Raw genomic sequence first — 21,481 nt, 5'->3', positions numbered from 1 at the left:
AAAAGCAAAGGAAATTTCAGTTTTTTTGTTTTGTTTTTTTGGTTTTTCGAGACAGGGTTTCTCAGTGTAGCTTTGTACCTTTTCCTGGAACTCACTTGGTAGCCCAGGCTGGACTCGAACTCACAGAGATCCGCCTGGCTCTGCCTCCTGAGTGCTGGGATTAAAGGCGTGTGCCACCACCGCCCGGTGGAAATTTCAGTTTTAATCAGATTAAGGTTGCATCTCTATGGTAGATCACTTGGTTAGCATGTGTAAGGCTCTAAGTTTGATGCACAAAACTAAAAAGCAAACGTGAATGGAAAATAATGCCAAAAAGTGTTGAATTTAAAAATCTAAAACAGAATCAGCTAACAAAATCATAGATACAAATAGCTACTATAAATCCAAAAAGATAGTGTGTTAGCCACTCAAAATGTGAATAAAAGATCTCAACTTCTCTGGTCTCACCAGATCCATCCAGCATAAGTATTCCTACTTTGTAATAGCATTGAGAATGCAAGGTGATTCTCAGTTGTACACTAAAGGTTCGTGGAGCAGATGGTATTTCTGTATTAGCCATATTTTAGAGCTATTTTTCTAGATGCTGGTGTACCTTTCATTGACTAAATGCCTGCATATTTCCTAAGCAAATTCATCCATCTACACAGGTAGGTCTTTCTGAGCCACGAATGTGCTTCTTATCTAACCAATATCACTGGTGAGAAAGAAAACTCAGAAATGTAGACTCATAAGCTGGTAGGGGTTCCCTTTGCCTAGTTGAAAATATAAGCCACAGGACAGCTAATCAACCTAGGCTATTCTGTTGAGTAAAGCCACACCAAGAGGTAGAGGAAATAGATAGGAGATTCTGAGAGATGCCAATGGCTTTCTATTTCTTTTTAAAGCTTTCCGCGTGCCCTAACTTCCTTTGTAGATTAATCTCTTCATGATATTTGAAACAAAATTATGTCATTATTTAAAATTTTTGCTAACTTTTTAAAACATTAAATGTTCATAAACTTAAATGCAATAATCCTACTTCTTAGAAATCTGTATTACCTTTGGGCATTCTAAAAGTCTAACAGGGAAAAAAACATTTTGAGAAAACATGTTGATTGCATTATTGTTTACTAAAGTGAAAGAAAACAATGTAAAGGGAAAACTATAAAAAAAAAGGTAAAATTTAGCATCTCTATAAAAGTCAATTTTGATTCTGAGGAAATGACTCAGTGATAAAAGCCAGGAATGACAGCATACCCTTGTACTTCCAGAACTAAGAAATGGGGACAGAGACATGAGGATCTCAGCAGCTTGCTGACTAGCCATTATAGCCAATCCGTGAACTCCAGGTCTCTCTTCAATGAGAGACCCTGTCTTGAAAAATAATGTGAAGAGAAACTGAGGAAGACACCCAATGTTAGCCACTTAAAATGTGACTTAAATATCTCAAATTCTATGGTCTCACCATATCCACACAGCATAAGTATTCATACTTTGTAATACCATTGATAATGTAAGGTGATTCTCAGTTGTACAATGATATTAAACTGATTAAGATTCATTTTTAAAAAACCCTGATAACTATATTATCACTTATTATAATCTTTTAGATGCATCATTTTCCCTGAAAAAAATTTTAAATTTCCTCAGTGTAGTTGCTCTATAAGCCCATTCAACCATCCATCCTTGCCTTTTTCACATCTGGAAAGAAGGAATATTATCCAAATTCTGAAAGATTATAAGAAATTATTTTGATTACCAAAGCTTTCTCCAACTAGAGAAGACTAGCTGTGCTTTCAATCCAGACTGAGAAATATGACATTTTTTAAAACAGTATTTTTCAGGCAATATCTAATATTTAGGCACTTTAATACATTTTTGTTCAAGATATCTACTGATTGCTGACCAACATGTCCATGATTCTTGAAGCTGTAGTGATGTCAATATTAATAAGTTTAGCATGAGGCAACCAATTCTAAGTTATCTCAAAACACACCATAGCAAAAGAATTCAGATACTGATGAAGTGTGGCCCTCATTCAGTACTGTCAAACAGCTGCTTTTACTTCTGTTTTCTATATTACTCTTGTTTACATTCTCTCAATAGTAGTGAGTTCACTCATTGCTGTGGTCTGGATATGAAATGGCCCCATAGGCTGGGTTCTTAACTAGGGCGTTGTTTTTGGAGTTGATGGAAATTTTAGGAAGTGAGGCCTGGTTGGAGGAAGTAGGCCTTTTGGGGGTGTGCCTTTGAAGAGCTCCTTATAGCCTGGCCTTTCATATTTGTCCCTCCCTTATCTTTTTTCAGTTAGTGTGCACCATGCTCCAGCACATGCTCTGACCCCAGCATCATTCTGCTTAAATTCTGTCCAAGCAACACAGCCAGCCTGACCATGGACTGAAACCTCTGAGTAGACGTTCTTTATAAAAATTATTTCCTTCCGGTGTATGTCACAGTGACTAAAAATCCAACATACCATTCATATACAGACATCGTCAGAATTAAAAGATCTTGAGGCTGATGTTTATGTTGGAATTGATTGTGCATGTGTTTCCTTCTCATAATATGTCAATTTATCTTGTGTGAAGTTTATCCAGTATTAACATGGTTACCTCAACATCTTTAATAGAATAGCCCAAATCCTAGCCTGTGGCTCAGAGTAGCTTATTTTGGGGGGGGGGCATGGTACATCACGTATGGAGAAGAAGGTCTATTTGATGTAACTGTAGAAAAATGCCATTGAATTCTGTCAGTACTTAGGAAGAACTGTTAGTTCTTAATGAGTACATTAAAATCAAGGGAAATACGGTGTTCCCTCCCACTTGTCTTCCCTGCACATTATTATGTATATTAAAATCTTCCCACTGTATACTTACAGGAAAACTTTCAATAGTTCTCTCTCTCTCTCTCTCTTTTTTTTCCCCCCAAAACATGCACTGTTGAATTTAAACTCAACAGCACATGCATTGTCATATTCCATTTCACATGCTGTCCTAAGTGTCAACTTAAACATTTCATTTCTTTAACAATCGTTTCTATTATTGTGTGTTTTCATGATGTATATGTGTGGGCTCATATGCCATGGCATTCAGGTGGAGGGCAGAGGACAGTTTGTGGAGTCAGTTGTCTCCTCTCCCTTTCAACTGGTTCTGGGTACAGAACTCATGTCATCAGGCTTGTGTGACCAGTACCTTGACCGCTGATCCATCTCCCAATCCCTTAAATACTCCATTTCTTAAAACTATATAGTATACATTTCCTCAGTTTAATACTACATTGAATGTAATTTAAGAAGTTAGCGAAAAGGAAAACATCTCATATTTAAAACTTTTATTATATTAGAAACCAAAAGACACCTAGTTTTCAATTCATTGTCACTTATATTACTTTGAGAAACAATTTTTCAAAGTTCCTGATTCTTCCCCAAAGGTCTCATTTATTAAAGATGCCAAATAAAGTTTCTGTTTCTGCCTTCCCCTCAATTTGTACCCACAACCAGGTTCCTCCTTGGGCACAGATAATATTTGGGTTAGAAAGACAGTTTGAGTTGACAAAGCAACACTCCTGGGGGAAAAAAAACTATTAACATGTATAAATGGATTTCCTCACAGTATAAATACTAGCCTGCACCCTCCTGGTGCCTCAGAGCCTTCCTGATGTATATATGCAGGTAGCGAGAAGTGAATCGGCCCTTTGATGATACGGTAATATAATAAAAGTGATCTGGCAAGCAGCGGGTCTTATTTTCTACTCTCTCGTGGGAATGAGTTGCCAATCTTTTACTTCGGCTGATACCTTTGTACCTCTGAGTGCTGATGCCTCTGCAGCGCTGCCTCTGATAATGCACCCCAGTGCTGCTGAGTGTCTCCCAGTCTCCAATCATGCCACCAACGTGATGTCTACAGGTACTGACTTCCATGGCCGGGCCTACAGCTTTCAGAATGGATGTGGTGAATCTTTTCAGTTGAATAATCTCTTTGTTCCATTTCCCTCCTTTAATTTGCTGTAGTTAAATATTAAGGATATTATAAAAGTCCAGTTGTCTGAGAATTAAAAAAAAAATACTAAATGAAATCATTTATCTATTTATTGGCTTTTGCTTTGCAATCCCGAACTATTTTCTACATAAGCAAATAGCGAGCTTGAGTATTTTTCATTGTGAAAACTATTTTAGTAGAGATGTTTATGGATGTTTATGTATAAAGATCAAAATGAAATATTCTGAAATAGTTAATGTTAATAGGTACTACTACTTTATATTAAAAATGTATTTCATTTTTGAATTATATTTGTTACTACCTTTAAACAAACATAAACCTTATAAAAATAAACAAAAAAATTCCCAACACAAACCATTCATGAAAGTGAGCTTTAATAAATAAAGTAATTAAATGCTTTATTAAACTTGCATTAAAATACATAGTATTAAACTTAGAAAAGAAAGCAAGATAGCATTTAGAGTTGAGAGATTTAAACTTCCTTAAGACTGAGTTTTAGAAATAACTTAAAATTTGTCTTTACTTAACATTCCTAAATGAAAATGGGGATCAAAACATGTTATCTAGGCACAAGCAAATGTATGTTCTTTGCTAATATATTTGCACTTAATGCAATAACAATTGGTCTCAAAGTCAGTTTACAGATGGATGGAGCCTTAGACTAACAATTTCTTCCATGAAACAGCAATCTGGATTCATCTTTCATTTGTTTAAAATGTAATTGACTGACATGGAGAAATGAAACAAAATTTTATATTTGTAGAAATAAAGTTTGGGCTTATTTTATTATTTAAAACAATTAAATAACTTTTTATGATAATTAGGCAGTTTCTAAACATAAGTTAAGCTTTCTCATTCATCTTTGCCTGATTTTAAATAATGAAGAGATTAGATATATGGACTCTACCAACATGACTTAATCTACTAAAGATTCCCATAGTTTAATTTAAAGGAAATTTTGAGAATGTACTGAAATATATTTGATGGAAAATATAATAATAAAGTAATTTATCCCTATAATAATCCCATAAATAGTCCCCAAGATAATCTAAAGGATTACAATACAACCATACTTTTAAAACAGCACATTTTATAGATTGAGAATTAGATAAATTTGATCAGTAAGAAAGTAAAATTTAAGATTAAAATAATGATGTAGCAAAATGATGTAGCTTTTAAGTTCTATTGATTTATTTAAAAATACATAACAAAGCATTTAACCTATCTTTTATCCAACTTCCTAAAATCTAAAAACAAATATAACTCTTATAAATAAAAATAATTTCTAAAAGTTTTCTTTAATTATTTTTAAATTATTTATAATTTTTCTATAAAATTTTAGTTATATATACATCTAGTTAAGTAAGGAATTACAAATATATATTTTAATGAAAGCCCTTAAGCATTAAATACAGTTAAAATTCATTTAATGTTTTTAAATGAATACTAAAATTGTTCTATATGAACATTATATGGGAAAATTACTTCATGTCTCTCTATATCAGTCACAGAGTAGAAACTTGTTCAGATATTTACAATATTGCTCTATATTTAGACAAAATACATTTATTCTATAAAAAGATCTCGTGTCATTATTATATCATGTACTCCCAATTATATACTCTATATACTATTTATCTGAAAAAATTGTATGTTTATTATAATGACCTAATTATTGTATTATCATAATATATTATATTATAAATTATATTTAGGATATGAAAGAAATGAGGAAGTAAATACATAGGGAAACTTTTACTGCTAGTTTTATTATTGAAAGTCCTGCTGTTAAAATGTTGATTTGTGTTTAAAACTTCATATATGTTTTATAGTTTATATCTTATTTCTAAATGCACAATAATTTTAGGAAGTATACATGTATGCATAGAATTATGTGTGTATGCACAACCTTCAGCAATATAGGAACTTATTTTTTGATTTGCTTTATCATTAAAATTTTTCTATCAATGTCATGCATGAGGGAAAACTGCAAGTCCAACATAATTGGACTAAATGCTATCACAGGGTTCTCATAAAACCCTGAAAACAGTATTTTTATGATTGTATCTACACAAGGGAATACTTACTCTGGCATTTTCTTTTTAGTAAAAGGAACAGTAAATTTATCAGCTATGATTATTCAAGAGTCTATTTAGGTATTAGCTCTTCCAGAGACACCTTTCTTACAATACTGTGCTACACAATGATGTTCAGACTACTTTTCAATGGCTATAATGCATTATCTACACTGGATGGAAGCTACAAGAATTGTACAAATCTCAAAAAGCTGGGGTCCAATCTCCTCTCATTTCACTTCATGGGATACTTGTAGCCACAACATAGACCCATACAAGTCTAGTTCGATGACATCGGATCTCATCACTTGAGACAACCTTTGGCTGATTTTATCTGCTCATTAGAAAACTACCAGTGAGGAAGAAAGTACATATTGGCATATAATTTAAGACTTGCATAGATGTGTAATTTTTGAAATGAGTTGAATGTGTCTTGAATCATCATACATTTTCTTACCAGTCCCGTCTATTTTGTCTTTGATCCAAACTCCTAAATGTTTGCACACGTATTTCTCGATGACAACTATGGGAAACGCAGCGACAGGACTTCATTATTCTGTGCCTTCCTGTCATTATGGAAATCAGCCATCCACCTATGGAGTGATGGCAGGTAAGAAAAAAAATATCTTCACATGTGGTGTTGAATTGGGGAAAACGGTGTTGGATTTCCTGGACCAGAGGGAATGGTGAAAGATTATATAACATGAAGTTCTGATCTTCCCTCTTTTGGCTTGGAAGTTAGTGGTAGATCTGTCAGTTGCAGAAGTGTCCCCTGACCAGAGACCTAGAGGTGGGCCTCATGGCCTTTTCCTCCACAACTCTATACTCCAGTGTTTCTGTCTGTTGCATGAGCTTTGTACGGTTTTGCTATCATTTGTTTGCTTTTTAAATTTACTACTGCCAAACTGCTAGATGCTACTTGTGATTGCCTCTGTGGGATTCCCTGCAGCTATGTTGTACGGGCAAGTAGAACCCATGTGGTTACTTCAATTTAAATGAAAGTTAATTAAAACAAGAATTGAAAATTCAGTTTCTCTGCTCAGTCATCTCCATTTCCAGTGGCCAGTACTCTCGTTTGTCTAGTGGCTACTCCATCAGACACCACGATTTATGGAGCATCGCCTTCATCACAGCTCTGCTTTTGTATACCTGTTCCGTAAAAATAAATAGGAGATACAAACTGAAGACTCAGCCTGATGTTCCGGGACTTTAGTCATGGCTATTTCAGGCTGTGGTGGTCCTTCCTAGGTTGCTTCTGAAGCTTGATTGAAATAGGTGAAGTGGCACACTTTTTGGGAGACGGGAAGCATCCTTCTTTCAAGTATAATGCCAACCCTCTGGTATCGGCATAAGTACATTGATAGCTTGGCTTCCTAGAAATGAGAACACATGCCCTAAGAGGTCCACTCACCACCAAATTCACTACTTAATTTCGGGGCATGACTAAAGAAAATAATTTAGTCAGTTTAAAGACTGTGGATCGTTGTTCACAGATTTTTATTTGTGAGTTTGTTCTGAAGGGAAATCTTTGGTAAGTCAATATTTGTTATTACAGCAGGAAAACAACGCTCATCCAGGGGAAAAAACAAGAACTAGCAGTAAAAGGAGTGGGGAGGAGAAACAGAGACAGAGAGACAGTGGAAATTTGGGATAAAGGAATCAAATATGAAGGAAATCTTTTGAAATTTACTCATGGTTTTCCTCCAAGTAAGCAATTATACATGGAGAAACACAGAGATATGCTGAGAATATTTAAATGAAATGAAACAAGTAATTTAGTTCATTAATCTGTAATTTCTCAGTAAAACTTTAAGATTTTCAAATAAAACAATGAGAATATTAGCCTTTCTGTATAAATCCACATCTTAACCGTTATGGTAAAATAAAGTCTGATTTTTTAAATATTTTATTTAATTTGTTTTCATACAATAAATTTTAATTGTTTTCTTTTCCCCTTCTAAGCTTCACCTCCCTATCCGCTTACTTCAAAGAGTTGTGTTCTTAATGATTGCCTATAAACCTTGGTTTTTCTTTCTTTAAAAAGATATTATTTTTATTATTTGTATGGGTGCTTTGTTTGCATGTATGTCTGTGTATCATTTTCATGTGTTGTTCACAGAAGCCATAAAAGGCTATCGAATCCCCTGGGACTGGAATTATAAACAGTTGTAAGGCACCATGTGGGAGCTGGGAATCAAATGCAGGCTCTCTAGAAAAGCAGCCAGTGCTCTTAATCCCAGAGCTGTCTCTCCAACCTGGTTTTACTTTTCAATAATTAAGGGGTATCTAACCTGAGTGCTTTTTCCATCCCTTGTAAAAATCCATCACTCATAAACCATCTACTTAATCAGTATTCATAAACAAGAACAGCTTGCCCCGAATTCCACGATACTTGCTGTGGAATAGCAGAATATGCTCTATTATCTGTCGGAGTGGAGTGGAGGTAGAATGCTTTCTTTGGCTTTCACGGGACCTCAAGGAGCTAAACAGAAAGCGACAAGCCTGTGGTCACATGCTGCTCTCTGCTGGAGGAAAGCTCTGTCACAGTGATTTCGGGGAATCCCTGTACAACCTCAGTTCCTGTATTTCCTCAAAAAGAGGAGGCTTGTGCCTTTTACTTGAGTTAGTGTGAAAGCCAAACCAACCAACATATACACACATTCACATTCACACATTCACATACATGTATACACTTAGACACACACACACACACACACACACACACACACACTCACACACCAGTCACAGACCAGTGGCTAATTAGCTCTTGTCCTAATTCCTTTGGGCACCACCTCCCTTGTACTGAAGAAAGTGGTCCACAGTTATCTAGACAGTTTATAGCTAGCCTTGGAGTCCGATTAATGTAGCCTGCACTCTCACTGGGGCAGCAGGCCAGGGTCCCGTCGAGAGGCAGTTGGCTGATCTCTGAACACCCTCTCTCCCATTCTGTTGTTTTTTCTTCCTTTCTTTCTTTTTCTTTTTCTCCTTTTTTGTTTTCCATCTCAACATAGTCACAGGAAAGGGCCTGTGAAAATTACTTTCACCATCCCCAAAGTCTGGTTTAGTGACATCATGAACCCAATTGTCATACCAAGATCTAGAGGTATCATTGTAGCCTTCAAATTGAATTATATTTTGTCACTAAAATGAAGCCTCACCATGGTGCACAGAGACCGTATTTGAATATTTCTGAGAGAGATGTCATTAAAATATTATATATTTCATAATTTGTCGGAACGCCTGGTTCTTGGCATGTATTCAGCATCAGCATGCACTTCATTGCAGATTAAATCTTACACAATCTGAATTTTCCTACGTTCATTCCCAGGGAAGCTGCACAAATTGAGTCATAAAATACCGCCATTCAAAAATGAGGAAGGCAAGGTATAAAACAGACGGTAGAAACCCAGTCGTGTCGTTTGAATTTTCTGAAATGTCAGCCACTCCCTCAAGGTCCACCGAAGCATCTTTATGGGCAGGTTTGGTGTGTTTAATCTGTGAGGGGACCCCTGCTAGAATAACTGTTTCAAAGGGTGTGGAGAATTTTAATACGGCTATTATACTGCCCAAACTCTGATTATTTCATTTTAGTATTTTGTTAAACTAGTTCACAGGAACGAAAGAGATATAGTGATTTTTGTCAGCTTGGTGAGGAGGATTTAAATCCTTAGATGAATTTCCTGTAACAGTCCAGGCACCAGCAAGCTAAAGAGAATGACTGGCTGGGCTGGAAACAGCAAAAAGTGTCACCATAAACTAATGAGACCTCTCTACCAGGTCCCTGTAGAAAGCAGGTTTGTGATAACTCAACATTCTTCTCTTTGCCCTTCTCGTATAGACATGTGGTCATTTACATCTTCCTGTCTACCCCTTAGTATTTAGCTCTAATGTCAGCAGTCCACAGTCCAAACCGCACGAGGGAATTACAAATGTTCTTCACAACCTCTGCTAGAAGATCCCGAGCCGAGCACACTGCCGGCAAAGAATGCTCAGCACTCGGGCTCCTGAGTCTCTTGGGCTGCTTGGCTTCTCAGCTTCTAAAGCAGAGTGAAGTTTAGGAGGCAAGCGTGGAGGCTGTTCTGTCCACCATCCCATGGTAACCCGGCCCACCAGCCTCATGGCAAAGAACAAGGACCATCTGGGCATGGGATATAGCAGCTAATCCTAGAGGTGGAGGGAGAGTTCTTATTGGAAAAGTACATGTTACGCGGAAAGGAAAAGAAAAAGAAAAAGGTTTCTGTTTGGGAATGAAACAAAGTCATAGAAGTCCCTTCATTCATTCCTTTTGTTTTTCCCTTTAACTTCTTGCCTTTTGTTTTTTCTTCCTTCCTCCCTCCCTTCCCCTTTCTCTCTTCTGGGTCATCCTTCCTACTTTCCTTTTCTTTTGTCCCAGGTTGGTAGGGTTGTCTAGGGAAGAATCACTCTGAAGACATCGGGCTTTTCCCCAGTAAAGGCCTCCCAGCAGGACCGTGGTACCTTTGCCTTCTAGATGGTTTACAGCCATCTTCTGTAAGGAGCTGGAGTGCAAACACCCTGAACTTCCTCTGCTTCAGCTACCTTCTCTGTTCTCGGAGAGCAGTTCCAGGCTGTGTGGAAACACAGGGACATGGGTGTGTTCCAATTAGATTTATTTTGTCAAACAATGAACCCATGTCTGGCTCAGACAGTATGTTAAGTCCTCAAAGAAAGGGAAAAAAAAAATCAAATTTGAGCATACGATACTCTTGTCCTGTGTTTGTGAAAAGGAAAGAATAAGTAGAAATATTTCAGTGTTCCTCTGCACAGTTACGATGTAGTCATGGATTCCCATGTCCTTCTGTTTCCCTTATTTGTTCTTTTCAAGCCACAGATTTTTAACCTGAGATGCTCACAGGTAGCCACATACAAGGGAGCAATTTATCCCAACACATGAAAGGCTGAGTCAACAGCTTACAAGGCAATCTCTACTTCTGTCCTCCCCTCCCCCGTGCCTGCTTTGAAAGATTTATCTGTCTTCTGCCATGTCTACCAAGCAGAAAGACACACAGAACAATTCAGAGAGGCCAAGATGGATCAGTGTGCGCTGTGAAAAACTGAGCATGGAGAGGGCTCCAGCATTTCCAAGCTTTCGCAGGGGTCCTTGTCCAGGCTCATGACAGTATTGCTTTACCAAAGTTTTGAGAAACATTTTTGAGATTTCTGCTGCCTGGGCTCACTGTGTACTTCAATAATCTGGGCTTGAAAAGTTTTGAAAAATAGCTTGCTACACATACCATACCACCACTCCCCATGCTCCACAGAGTGAGTCATGGGCTAGGAGCAGAATTCTGTCTGATTGTGATGGTTACTGCTAGAGTGAATTGTTAAGGAAGGCAAGTTCTATCAAAATGATGATCCAATGGATATAATTGTGGAAACTTTATGTAATATTTTTTGTTACACAATAAGAAATATGTTCTGTGTTAAACCACATATCTCAATCTCACTCTCACTGTGGTTATTAAAACATTTCTTGCTCATTTTTCATGGACTCCATTCAAATACCTTTTCTAGATGTCTGCTTTCTGTGAGTGTTTGTAATAAGGAAACGACCCTTGAATTTGCCTGGAGTGACACACTGCTAATGTACTTTTTAAAATCATTACAGTTTTGCCTGAAAGAGATTGTGTAGAGGCAACCAAATGTGTTTAGATTCAGGGAAACTTTGAAAGAAAGTTGTTTGATTTACCCGAGTTCAGACTGGAAAATGAAGTAGCATTTTTTTTCTTAGTGGAATGTGGTTCTTGTGACCTCTGCGTAGTTAGGACAGCTACTAATCTGAAGGGGAGTTACTGATTTCTTTACACAGAGACTGGATAATTCATAAAAGCAGCATGCATTGAAAAAAACAAAACCGAATAGTTTCTCTCTTGGGTTGAAGAGATGGCTCGGTGGTTAATAAATAGCATTTGCTGTTCTTGCAAAGGACAGAAGTGTGGTTCCCAGCACCTACATGGTGGTTTACAACTGTCTCTGACCCCAGTTTCAAGAAAGCTTCTCACCATACTTTCATAGAAGCTCTAAACTTACCTTTTGTTTCTCTGGCTCATTAAATCGACATTTATGTGTTTTAATCTAAGTTTTATCTGTCTTTATCAAATTTAAAAGACATGCTTACTTTTTAATGAAAGTTAAACATTTACCATCAAAACAGTAGTTTTTATAGTGCCGTAAGCTTAATTTCCTAATTACAAGAATTTCTCAGTATAGCATAGAGTCCAAATACTTCATGCTTTGGTTATAGCAAACACTACAGGCCACTTTTTAAATTAATTAAGAAGACAGAGATTACTCCATACAATCTGGTTAGAATCAAGAATCAGACTCTCAGGAATACATGTCTTTTTACAAGGAACAATGGAATCTTACACCCTGAGAGAGAACTAGAAAATAATTTAGATATTTAAACTTGTCTCCTGGTCCTTTGACATTGACTTTGGTTTTGTTCTTCTGGGGAAGGTGGGAGGTGAATCATCTCATACCAACTAACAGCTCACTCTGGGTCCTGCTTTAGCACACTGAACATATGGGAAGGTGTAAAAGTTAAGACTGAGTCAATGTGGCATTACACATAATCCGAGCATTTGGGAGGCCAAGGTGGCAGGATTGTGCAAGCTCAGGGGCAGCCTCGACTGTACTACAAAGTCCTGCACTGAAAACCAATTGGGAGTTTTTATGGAAAACAGTGGGTTCTAACAAAGTGATGCTTGTAGAGAAACAGACATCATTACCAACAGTCCTTTCCTCTCTTTCTCCACAGGCAGTTTAACCCCTTGTCTTTACAAGTTTCCAGATCACACCTTGAGTCATGGGTTTACTCCCCTGCACCAGCCTCTCCTGGCAGAGGACCCTACAGCCTCTGAATTCAAGCAGGAACTCAGGCGGAAAAGTAAATTGGTTGAAGAGCCAATAGACATGGATTCCCCAGAAATCCGAGAACTTGAGCAATTTGCCAATGAATTTAAAGTGAGAAGAATCAAGTTAGGTATGCCTTTGATTACTGTGATGGGTCCAACAACTTAATTCTCAAATCCTTACTCTATTTACTGGGAAATATTTTATACTCTGCTTGAAAGTCAAAGACACTTCCCATTCTCTTTCTCTCCTGTGCACTTAACTTAGTCAAATTGGGAAAACTAAAACACATCAAAATTCTTTAACTCCTTGTAAATTCTCAATAGGATAAAAGCATGGATTTTTTAAGTTCATGTTACTTCCTAAAATTTAGCCTACCTCAAGAGTAGCTTTCAAGTATCTTCTTTATTTAATATTTTATTTGAAAATTTGGGTGCTTCATTCACATGATTTGGAGTGACGAAAAAGTGTAAATGGCATTACAACATCTGCTTGTCTTTCTTCTTCACCAGTGGTAGTTTCTTGGGTATCTTTCTAGAGATACATTATACACCTATAAGCAAGTGCATACATTCTTTCATACAGACATATTTTGGAGATCTTAGAGTTTCTCCAGAGTTGACTTGGGGATATGTATGAATCTGTTAACTACCCTCCTTATGAATATAAATACACTAGTTTATTTAGCTAGGTCTCTTACATGGTTTTAATCTCTTAGTAATGAAAACAATGCCACAGTTAGAACTCTATAAATGCATTCTTGAATCTATATAAACACATGAACAGAAAATGCTGGAACTAAATTATTGATTAAACAATGTAGGTTGATAGGTGTCAGATTCATCTGTACAATACTTTACCATCACAAATATCTCTTCTGTCTCCAGCAGAGGCAAATGACCAGACAATTAAATAAGTAAACAGTGGTTGAAAGATCAGTATGCTCTTTATCCTTGGGACCTTTGAGAAGACAAAGGGGCATGACAGTATAGCGTTAGCTAACATGTTAAACTTCATTTTACATTATTGTTATTCATTACTGTTTGATAATCATCTGTATTTCTTTTCTGTGAACTGTCTATTCCACGCCACTGCTCTTTTTCTATTGAAAAGTGTTTTTAGAATTGAATAACTATAGCAACTAATTGTGGCTCAGATTCATAAAAGAATGTATTTTTTAATGGGTTGAAATGAACTGGTGGAATGAGCCATAGGTAATTTGTAATGACATTTATTGATGCACATCATATGCACTCATATTATACATAAAGGTATATAGCCCTAGGCCCTGAAATAATATGTACTGAATACATGTAATAAACAGCAGGAGACATCATTATCATACTTATTTTTGGTTCTGCTAATATTACTTTGGATGTTTAAAATTATATGTTGATGGCTTATTTTACCTTATATTCTAGAAATGTTTGGGGTAATTGATAAAGACCTTTTGCTGGGCGATAGATGCCTTACCAAATAATGCAGTAAATGTGTTTGGAAGTTATGCATAAAATGTGGAACAGTAGCCAGCCTTTTTGAATGAAGTGTTTTTAGCCTCAATCTTAGTTTTATTTGGTGTAACAATATATTCTTGTAAGTTTTATTCATACATAAAAATATGTTTGATCTGTCACTGTACATTTTGTGCTCTACAATTGATGGGTCAAATATTTTGAGCATGTATCATATTTGATAATCATGATAAAAAGATCAAGAATTTCTAAGTTCATTATCAAGCGTTATGACATGCACATGGTATCTGTTCGTGCTACCATTATCTTTACATGTGAGTCCTTTTGACTTTAAGAGAAAAAGTAATTTATTAACTGGAGGAACACTTAGTGTACTTTACAATTATATGCTAAACCTCAATAATTCTAAATTGTAAAACTACAGAATTTTTAAAGAGTAATTCACTAAGATTCAGCGTGCGTCCTAATGGAGTCACACTGGTCTTCCCAGTGAAGCAGAAGCTAAGGCTGCCTCTCACCCTTCCGCAGGATACACCCAGACAAACGTGGGCGAAGCTTTGGCTGCTGTGCATGGCTCTGAATTCAGTCAAACAACCATCTGCCGATTTGAAAACCTGCAGCTCAGTTTCAAAAATGCATGTAAACTGAAAGCAATACTATCCAAGTGGCTGGAGGAAGCCGAGCAAGTTGGAGGTACAGGAGTGGGAGTGGGAGTGGGGGGGACGGCAGGGGTGGGGGGGTGGCAGGGGTCAGGGCTGGGCAATCCTGTGCAGCCTGTGCTGTGGTGTAGTCACAAAATGACCACTAGGGGCAGCAGGATGTTTTGCTGAAGCTGGAGATTTGAGGGCTTTTTAATCTCTTTGAAATGGAAAATAAATTTGGTGGATAAAGGAGGGCTGGAGACCAATGTAATGCAAGTGTAGAAATAAATTTACCGAGGATAGCAGGAGCTGCAAGGGGAAGCTTTTTAGAAAACAAAGCATCAGCATCAAGTACTGAATATTCTTTAGCATCCACATTTCTTGGCCTTTACGCTATCCTGGAGTAACTTACAGGAACTACTTTTATAACCCGATATTAGTGTTCACACCAGTCTGTTAAATAAATACCATCGAAAAAATAAAAATCTTGGTATTTTAATACACACACACACACACACACACACATTGAAATTAAGACTTGGAAGCATTTACAAGGAATATTCTAACAAAAATGGAACGTAGAGTTTGTAAAAATCATCTTTATGAGATTTACATTTATTTCATTTTAATCCTTTTTTTAATCGAATGCACTTTAAAATTGCGTAGCTCACCAATATTTAAGACAGAAATGGGCAGCAGTTATAGTTTGCATTATTTTATATGGAAAAATTGAAAGCCGAGAGTGCTAGTCTAAGATGACTTTCTCTTTTATTCTCTTTCCCACATTCCAGCTTTGTACAGTGAAAAGGTGGGAGCGAATGAGAGGAAACGGAAACGGAGAACAACAATCAGGTATTCTGTCGAGATAACACATTTACTAGAGAAAGAAAAGCACACTGTTCACGTGGAGTCAACATGGAAGTGTAGTGTAAGAACAACATAACCCATGAGGTGAATGGAAGGAACTGAAGAAACAAAAATGTTTTAAATGGATGAGAAATGAAGTTAGTATTTTTCAACATTTGATGGATATATACGTATTGTTTGATCGACTATATTGACACAGGCATTTTGGCTAAAAATGGGAAGCAAACAATTCACGGATGTCCTTGTAGATACAAGTTCTTGCTCTGCTAATGCAGTACTTAACTAACAATAGCAATAACCAGTGTGTCAGACTAGCGTCTGTCCTGACTCCTTTCATGACAACCATGAAGTATAATTTAGTGATACTTTCGCTTCTGTGAGGTACTAACAGGAACTAGCAAAAGGCTTTGTCTCCGGCAGTTGTGGACTACACATTTCCTGTATTATAAATGACGGGGATGACCAGGTCGTGATGAGTAGGCAGGGAGCAGTTGTCCTTTGAAAGGCCCACAATTCCTTTTCTTCGTCAAGAACCTGGTGCCCCCTTGTGGCATAGAGTGAGAGAATCTGGGTTCCTTACCTTTTGCCTTTGATTTTGGGTAAGGTTATCTGGACTAAGACATGCCTCTGTGGAAACAAGTCAGATTTGTCTTTCACGAGTTTTTTGTTTTGTTTTGTTTTTAGAATCTATAAGTTACTCCTTTGTGGTAATATCTAGAAAAATAAGCTTCATTTTATTTTTCCAAAAACTTCATTGAAAGACACACAATTTCATCCTCAACTCTATCCTCTCTCCACTCCCCACCCCCAACTCTCCACCCCAGTATTGCAGCTAAGGATGCTTTGGAGAGGCACTTTGGGCAGCAGAACAAGCCTTCCTCACAGGAGATCATGCGGATGGCCGAAGAACTGAATCTCGAGAAAGAAGTCGTAAGAGTTTGGTTTTGCAACCGAAGGCAGCGGGAAAAACGGGTGAAAACCAGTCTGAACCAAAGTCTCTTCTCTATTTCGAAGGAGCATCTTGAGTGCCGATAAGACGTGTGTGTGTGTGTGTGTGTGTGTGTGTGTGTGTGTGTGTGCACGCGCGTGTGTGTTAGCCATTTGTGTAGCAGTTTTCCAGCAAAATCAGGAGTTACTCACTTGGTTAGCTTCAGGAACTAGATTAAATCACCAACTTCTGCAGTCTTTTAAAGACCCAATGACTTAAATTGAGATATTTAATTGTTCTTAGAATTCAGTGTTCATGTTAATCCTAAGACTATAACAGCCAGGAAACTCTCCCCCCAATACCTCGTCCATCCTGTCTCTGCACAGAACACACACAGAGAGACTGGGTGGGGATGACAGCAGTGTATTGTGAATCTTAGTTTTAGTTTGAAATTTCCTTTCTAAGCCAATTTATTTTGTGTTTAATTTTTTAACAAATAAGGACAGATATTTACAGATTATTAACCATGGAAAGTCCAAGCTGAGAATGTACTGATGTGCCTGGAGAGCTGGCTCAGTGGTGAAGGGCATTTGTGTCTCTCCCAGAGAACCTGGGTTTGATACCCAGCACCCACATGACTCACAGTTGTCTGTAACACCATTTCCAGGGGGAGTCCAATGACTCTGCTAGCCTCCATGGGCACCAGGCATGCACGTGGTGCACAAATATACATGTAGGCAAAAAACTCATACACATGCCACTAGCCCTAAAGATTTTTTGAGTAAGGTTTGAAGAGCCAGAGGCAACTAAGGATTTTACCATTGCCTTCAGAAATAATCTTCAGATTCTATTGATGTCTTTGAAGTTAACATTTAGGACTGGTTCTTAAACAAATGGTTTTTTATTTTTTTGAAGATTTATAGGAACATTTAGGCATGATGTCTGTATTCTTTCATAAACATGAGCTTTCTGCTGTTCTGCTATGGAAAACAAAAGTTTCGAGCTTCTGCTTAGTGGCAGAGAAATCCCTAATATGCTTCAGATACTAGGTTCAATCCTGAGCACAACTGAAATAGAAAAACAAAAAATATACACTTTAGGGATTCCTGACCTCTGTCACTAATCTATCTGTCTGTAAGCTGTAACAGGGCAAAGCTACCTGTCTTGCTTGCTGTTATTTCTCCAGTGACTAGAAAAGTGCTTGCTTATAGTAGGTATCTACAAACTGGGCCAAAGGGATGGGTGTTATAGTGGACAACTGGTACAATCAGGAAGGGTGCCAGCCAACTTAAAAAATCTGAGTGAGTTTTGAAGTCCTGGTGTAGAAACTCACTTGAGGTCCCCTAACAGTGTGTCAATTTGGGTATGGGTCAATTTTGGTCTGAATGGTTACATGATTTCTTATTAATAAAAGTTGGAAACAATGACTTTTCAGTTCTCCAGATTATAATGAAGATATTTGTTGAATCTGAAAATGAACTCTGAAACTTGTAAGTAGAAGCAATCTATAATGTGATGTAAATCTGGAACAGCAACTTTGCCATTTTGAATGTCAGTCTGCCGGCAATATTCATCTAACCTATTCTGCATAACACAAGCTGAAATTAGAAGAGGATTTAATAGTTAAGTACACTATCTAAATAAATTATATCATCCAGTGTCACATAAATTTTTTAATTTTATTTATCTATCTATCTATCTATTTATTTATTTATTTATTTATTTATTTTTGGTTTTTTGAGACAGGGTTTCTCTGTGTAGCTTTGCGCTTTCTGATCTCACTCTGTAGACAGGCTGCTCGAACTCACAGAGATCCCCCTGCCTCTGCTTCCCGAGTGCTGGGATTAAAGGCGTGCGCACCACTGCCCGGCTTAATTTTATTTTTTAATTACATTTATTCATTTATTTTACATCCTAGCCACCATTTCCCCTCTCTCGTCTCCTCTCATTCCCTCCCCCCACAGTACTAAAGCAGGGCCTGGTGACAGCCAGTTTGTGGTCTCAGCCACTATCACAGTCATCATGGAGGACAAATTCAAAGTCGGCCTGCTGGCTACAGAGTGAACTTGACTCAGTAAGACTGTATCTGAAAATAAAAAGAGAAGAGGGCCAGGGGCATACCTAAGTCTAGCACACACAAGTATTTTCCAAACAAATTATCCAAACCGAGGCACAGATGCACTGTCTCATCTGTGTCGGATGCATCTCAAGAATTCCAAATGATTGTTGTGTTGATGTAAGTTTCTCTGGATAATTATTATTTTTTAAAACTGCTTAAAACACACATTAGTTTGCAAATGGCAGTATCAATGCATAGACATGTGCGCACATACATATGCAAAAATCTCACATTGCACTTTGAAACCTTAAATAGAAGCAAAATTCAATGCAATATAAACGTAGAGCAGTTGCCATTTTATATTTTAAATATGGATCAGATGGTAATATTTAATATGACAAAAGTGTATGATTAGAACATAACTATGTGTTTATGTCATTTTTCAAGTTTAGACACCATCAGTAGACTCATTTACATCAATTTATTTTGAGACTATTTTCTAGCCATATTTAATATTCTATTGGATTTTAACCTTTAAAACAGAGAGTCCTGTCGTATGGAGTCCTAAACTGTTATTAAGGAAATGACAAATACAATTTACTGATTGGATTCTGAGGAAGAAATAACAAAGGCTGACTTCATCTACACAGACTTTCTATTTCATGTCCTGTGGGCAGCGCAGTGTATACCTCTAGGAATCCAGCAGGAAGTCATTAAAATGGAAGGATTGGTTCATCGCTTATAATAACACTAAACGGTACCTAACAGAAATGGCTGAGAAACACACTCATACAGTGTACCTTCTATCTATAATGGTGGAAAGGATTTTTTTTTTTTTTTAAGTATTTTCAGAGTTTGGGGATGGGAAAGTGTGTGCCTTCAAGGTCTGAAGCAAAAGAGAGGATTTGTGTTGGTACTTCATAATCTTTAGGCTTCACAATCCTTAGGCTTCTTATACTTCTTTTAAAGGAATTAAGTTGTTAAAAGAACCATTTTACTCAGCTTCTACATAGACAAAATGGGAAAATTCAGCTATTTCTGCTGCCAAGAAACCTTTTTGTAAAAAGGCGAAAATTATAGATCTCTTTTCAGACCTGGACAAATTTGCTAAACTTAAATCAGAGTAATTTTAACTTAAGTACATAGAAATCAGGCCAGAAATGTAGACATTGGGCTTGTGGGGAGCATGTATCTGACCAAAGGCTGTTTCTATGGACATTCAAAGGGAAATAAAATATAAATGACTGTGAAAAGTCAAGTAACATAACGCCACAGACAGCTGGACTCTTCCCTCTGGTTCATATAATTCAGTTCTGAGCCGCTTTAACCCAGGCCCTGCCCACCAGGCACTCCCTTCAAGCATCAACTAACTGCACTCAGTGTAACACAACCTGCCTGCCACGTGGTCATTTCATGCTTCCTAACACCAAGTGTCATCATTTGTAATGGCATGTTGTTGGGAGGCCCTGTTGGTCAGAGGCTGCAGTCTACCATGTCCTGGTGGCTTTCTCCAAGCTCAGCAACATGAAGGACTCCCTCCCCAGCTAGGTTTCCTTCTTTCTACCTGCCCTTATTTGGAGAATGTCTCTAGGACTGGATGCTGGACTTATGTCTAGCGTGATCCTTGGCATAGTTCCCTGCTAGAAGCTTTTCCCCACTGCTGCTTATATATTCCATATCCTTGAGTTGTCTTGCTGAAGGCATCTCCCAGAGGCTTCTTCATTGTATCCACAGCCATCTGAACCCTGTTCCCAGCTTCTGCTCCCTCCACTCCTGTGGACCGGTGGCCAACGATCCCCAAGGAAGAAGGAGAACCCCAGCATGTCCATACTATATGACATTCCTCTGGTACTCTGAAGTCTCCTCCATCTATGATCCGGGATGGACCCCTTTTCGAAGCAGAGACACTGCTATATTACTCTGTTCCTTTTCCACTGGCAAGCCCATGCTAAACAAATCCTACTAAGAAACAAAGCAAAGATTAAAAAAAATGATTTCTGGTTTGTTCAACCAATAAAAATCACCATTTCTGAAGTCAACTCTTACTTTTAGTAAAGGAGAATGAAGTTACTGACAGATTTACTATGATAGTAATGTGCCCCCAAAAAATTTATTAATGCAGTCAAGTCAGAATAATTTCACTATCAATTTTGGGTCCAAAGGTCTCTATCTGTATTTGACAAAATAGAAGTATTTGATACTTGTACATTTGTAAATATAACTCTGAAATGCTTATGTCTTGGAAACTGCAGGAAAGGAATGATCAGGTCCATTTCATTGGAAACTACTAGTTGTTGGGCTTGCCCCATTGGCAAACACCAATCTTGTTACAACTTTCAGTTCTTAAAAAAGGCATTTTCTGTGATTTTATAAAATTTAAGTAGTACAGCTACCTAATCTTCCTTATAGAAAAATAGCAAAAATTATTGTTTAAACTACTAGATATATGCAAAATTTCTAGTCTTAACAGCAATAAAAAACAAAGTAAAGGAGTTAAGAAAAAATGGATAAGAGCAATAAACCTTTATTGAGTTTTTTTTTTTTTTTTTTTTTTTTTTTTTTTTTTTTTTCCCAGACAAAATAATCTTA

General features: G+C 37.2%; 1 protein-coding gene across 2 annotated transcripts; it reads left to right on the top strand.

Annotated features, from left to right (window-relative positions):
* Positions 1 to 3,623: 3,623 nt before the first annotated feature.
* Pou1f1 (POU class 1 homeobox 1) lies at positions 3,624 to 16,971 on the top strand. Of its 2 annotated transcripts, none has more exons than XM_028892679.2 (6): positions 3,624 to 3,884; positions 6,591 to 6,662; positions 12,831 to 13,055; positions 14,926 to 15,090; positions 15,830 to 15,890; positions 16,730 to 16,971. In XM_028892679.2, the coding sequence occupies exons 1-6, from the start codon at positions 3,743 to 3,745 to the stop codon at positions 16,938 to 16,940; spliced, it is 876 nt and encodes a 291-aa protein (XP_028748512.1). In that variant the 5' UTR covers positions 3,624 to 3,742; the 3' UTR covers positions 16,941 to 16,971. The 2 variants fall into 2 exon arrangements, with proteins under 2 accessions (XP_028748512.1, XP_028748511.1); XM_028892678.2 differs by having other exon boundaries at positions 6,513 to 6,662.
* Positions 16,972 to 21,481: the final 4,510 nt, after the last annotated feature.

This window comes from Peromyscus leucopus, chromosome 12 (assembly GCF_004664715.2).
Source record: "Peromyscus leucopus breed LL Stock chromosome 12, UCI_PerLeu_2.1, whole genome shotgun sequence".
NCBI lineage: Eukaryota > Metazoa > Chordata > Mammalia > Rodentia > Cricetidae > Peromyscus > Peromyscus leucopus.
Note: the sequence above shows the minus strand (reverse complement) of the source record. Positions and strands in the feature narration are given on the sequence as shown.

Coding starts and splice junctions, on each gene's coding strand:
- Pou1f1 (XM_028892678.2), top strand. CDS start 3,743: ATGAGTTGCCAATCTTTTACTTCGGCTGATACCTTTGTACCTCTGAGT. Junction 13,056..14,925: donor AGTGAGAAGAATCAAGTTAG/GTATGCCTTTGA, acceptor ACCCTTCCGCAG/GATACACCCAGACAAACGTG. Junction 15,091..15,829: donor GGAAGCCGAGCAAGTTGGAG/GTACAGGAGTGG, acceptor CCCACATTCCAG/CTTTGTACAGTGAAAAGGTG.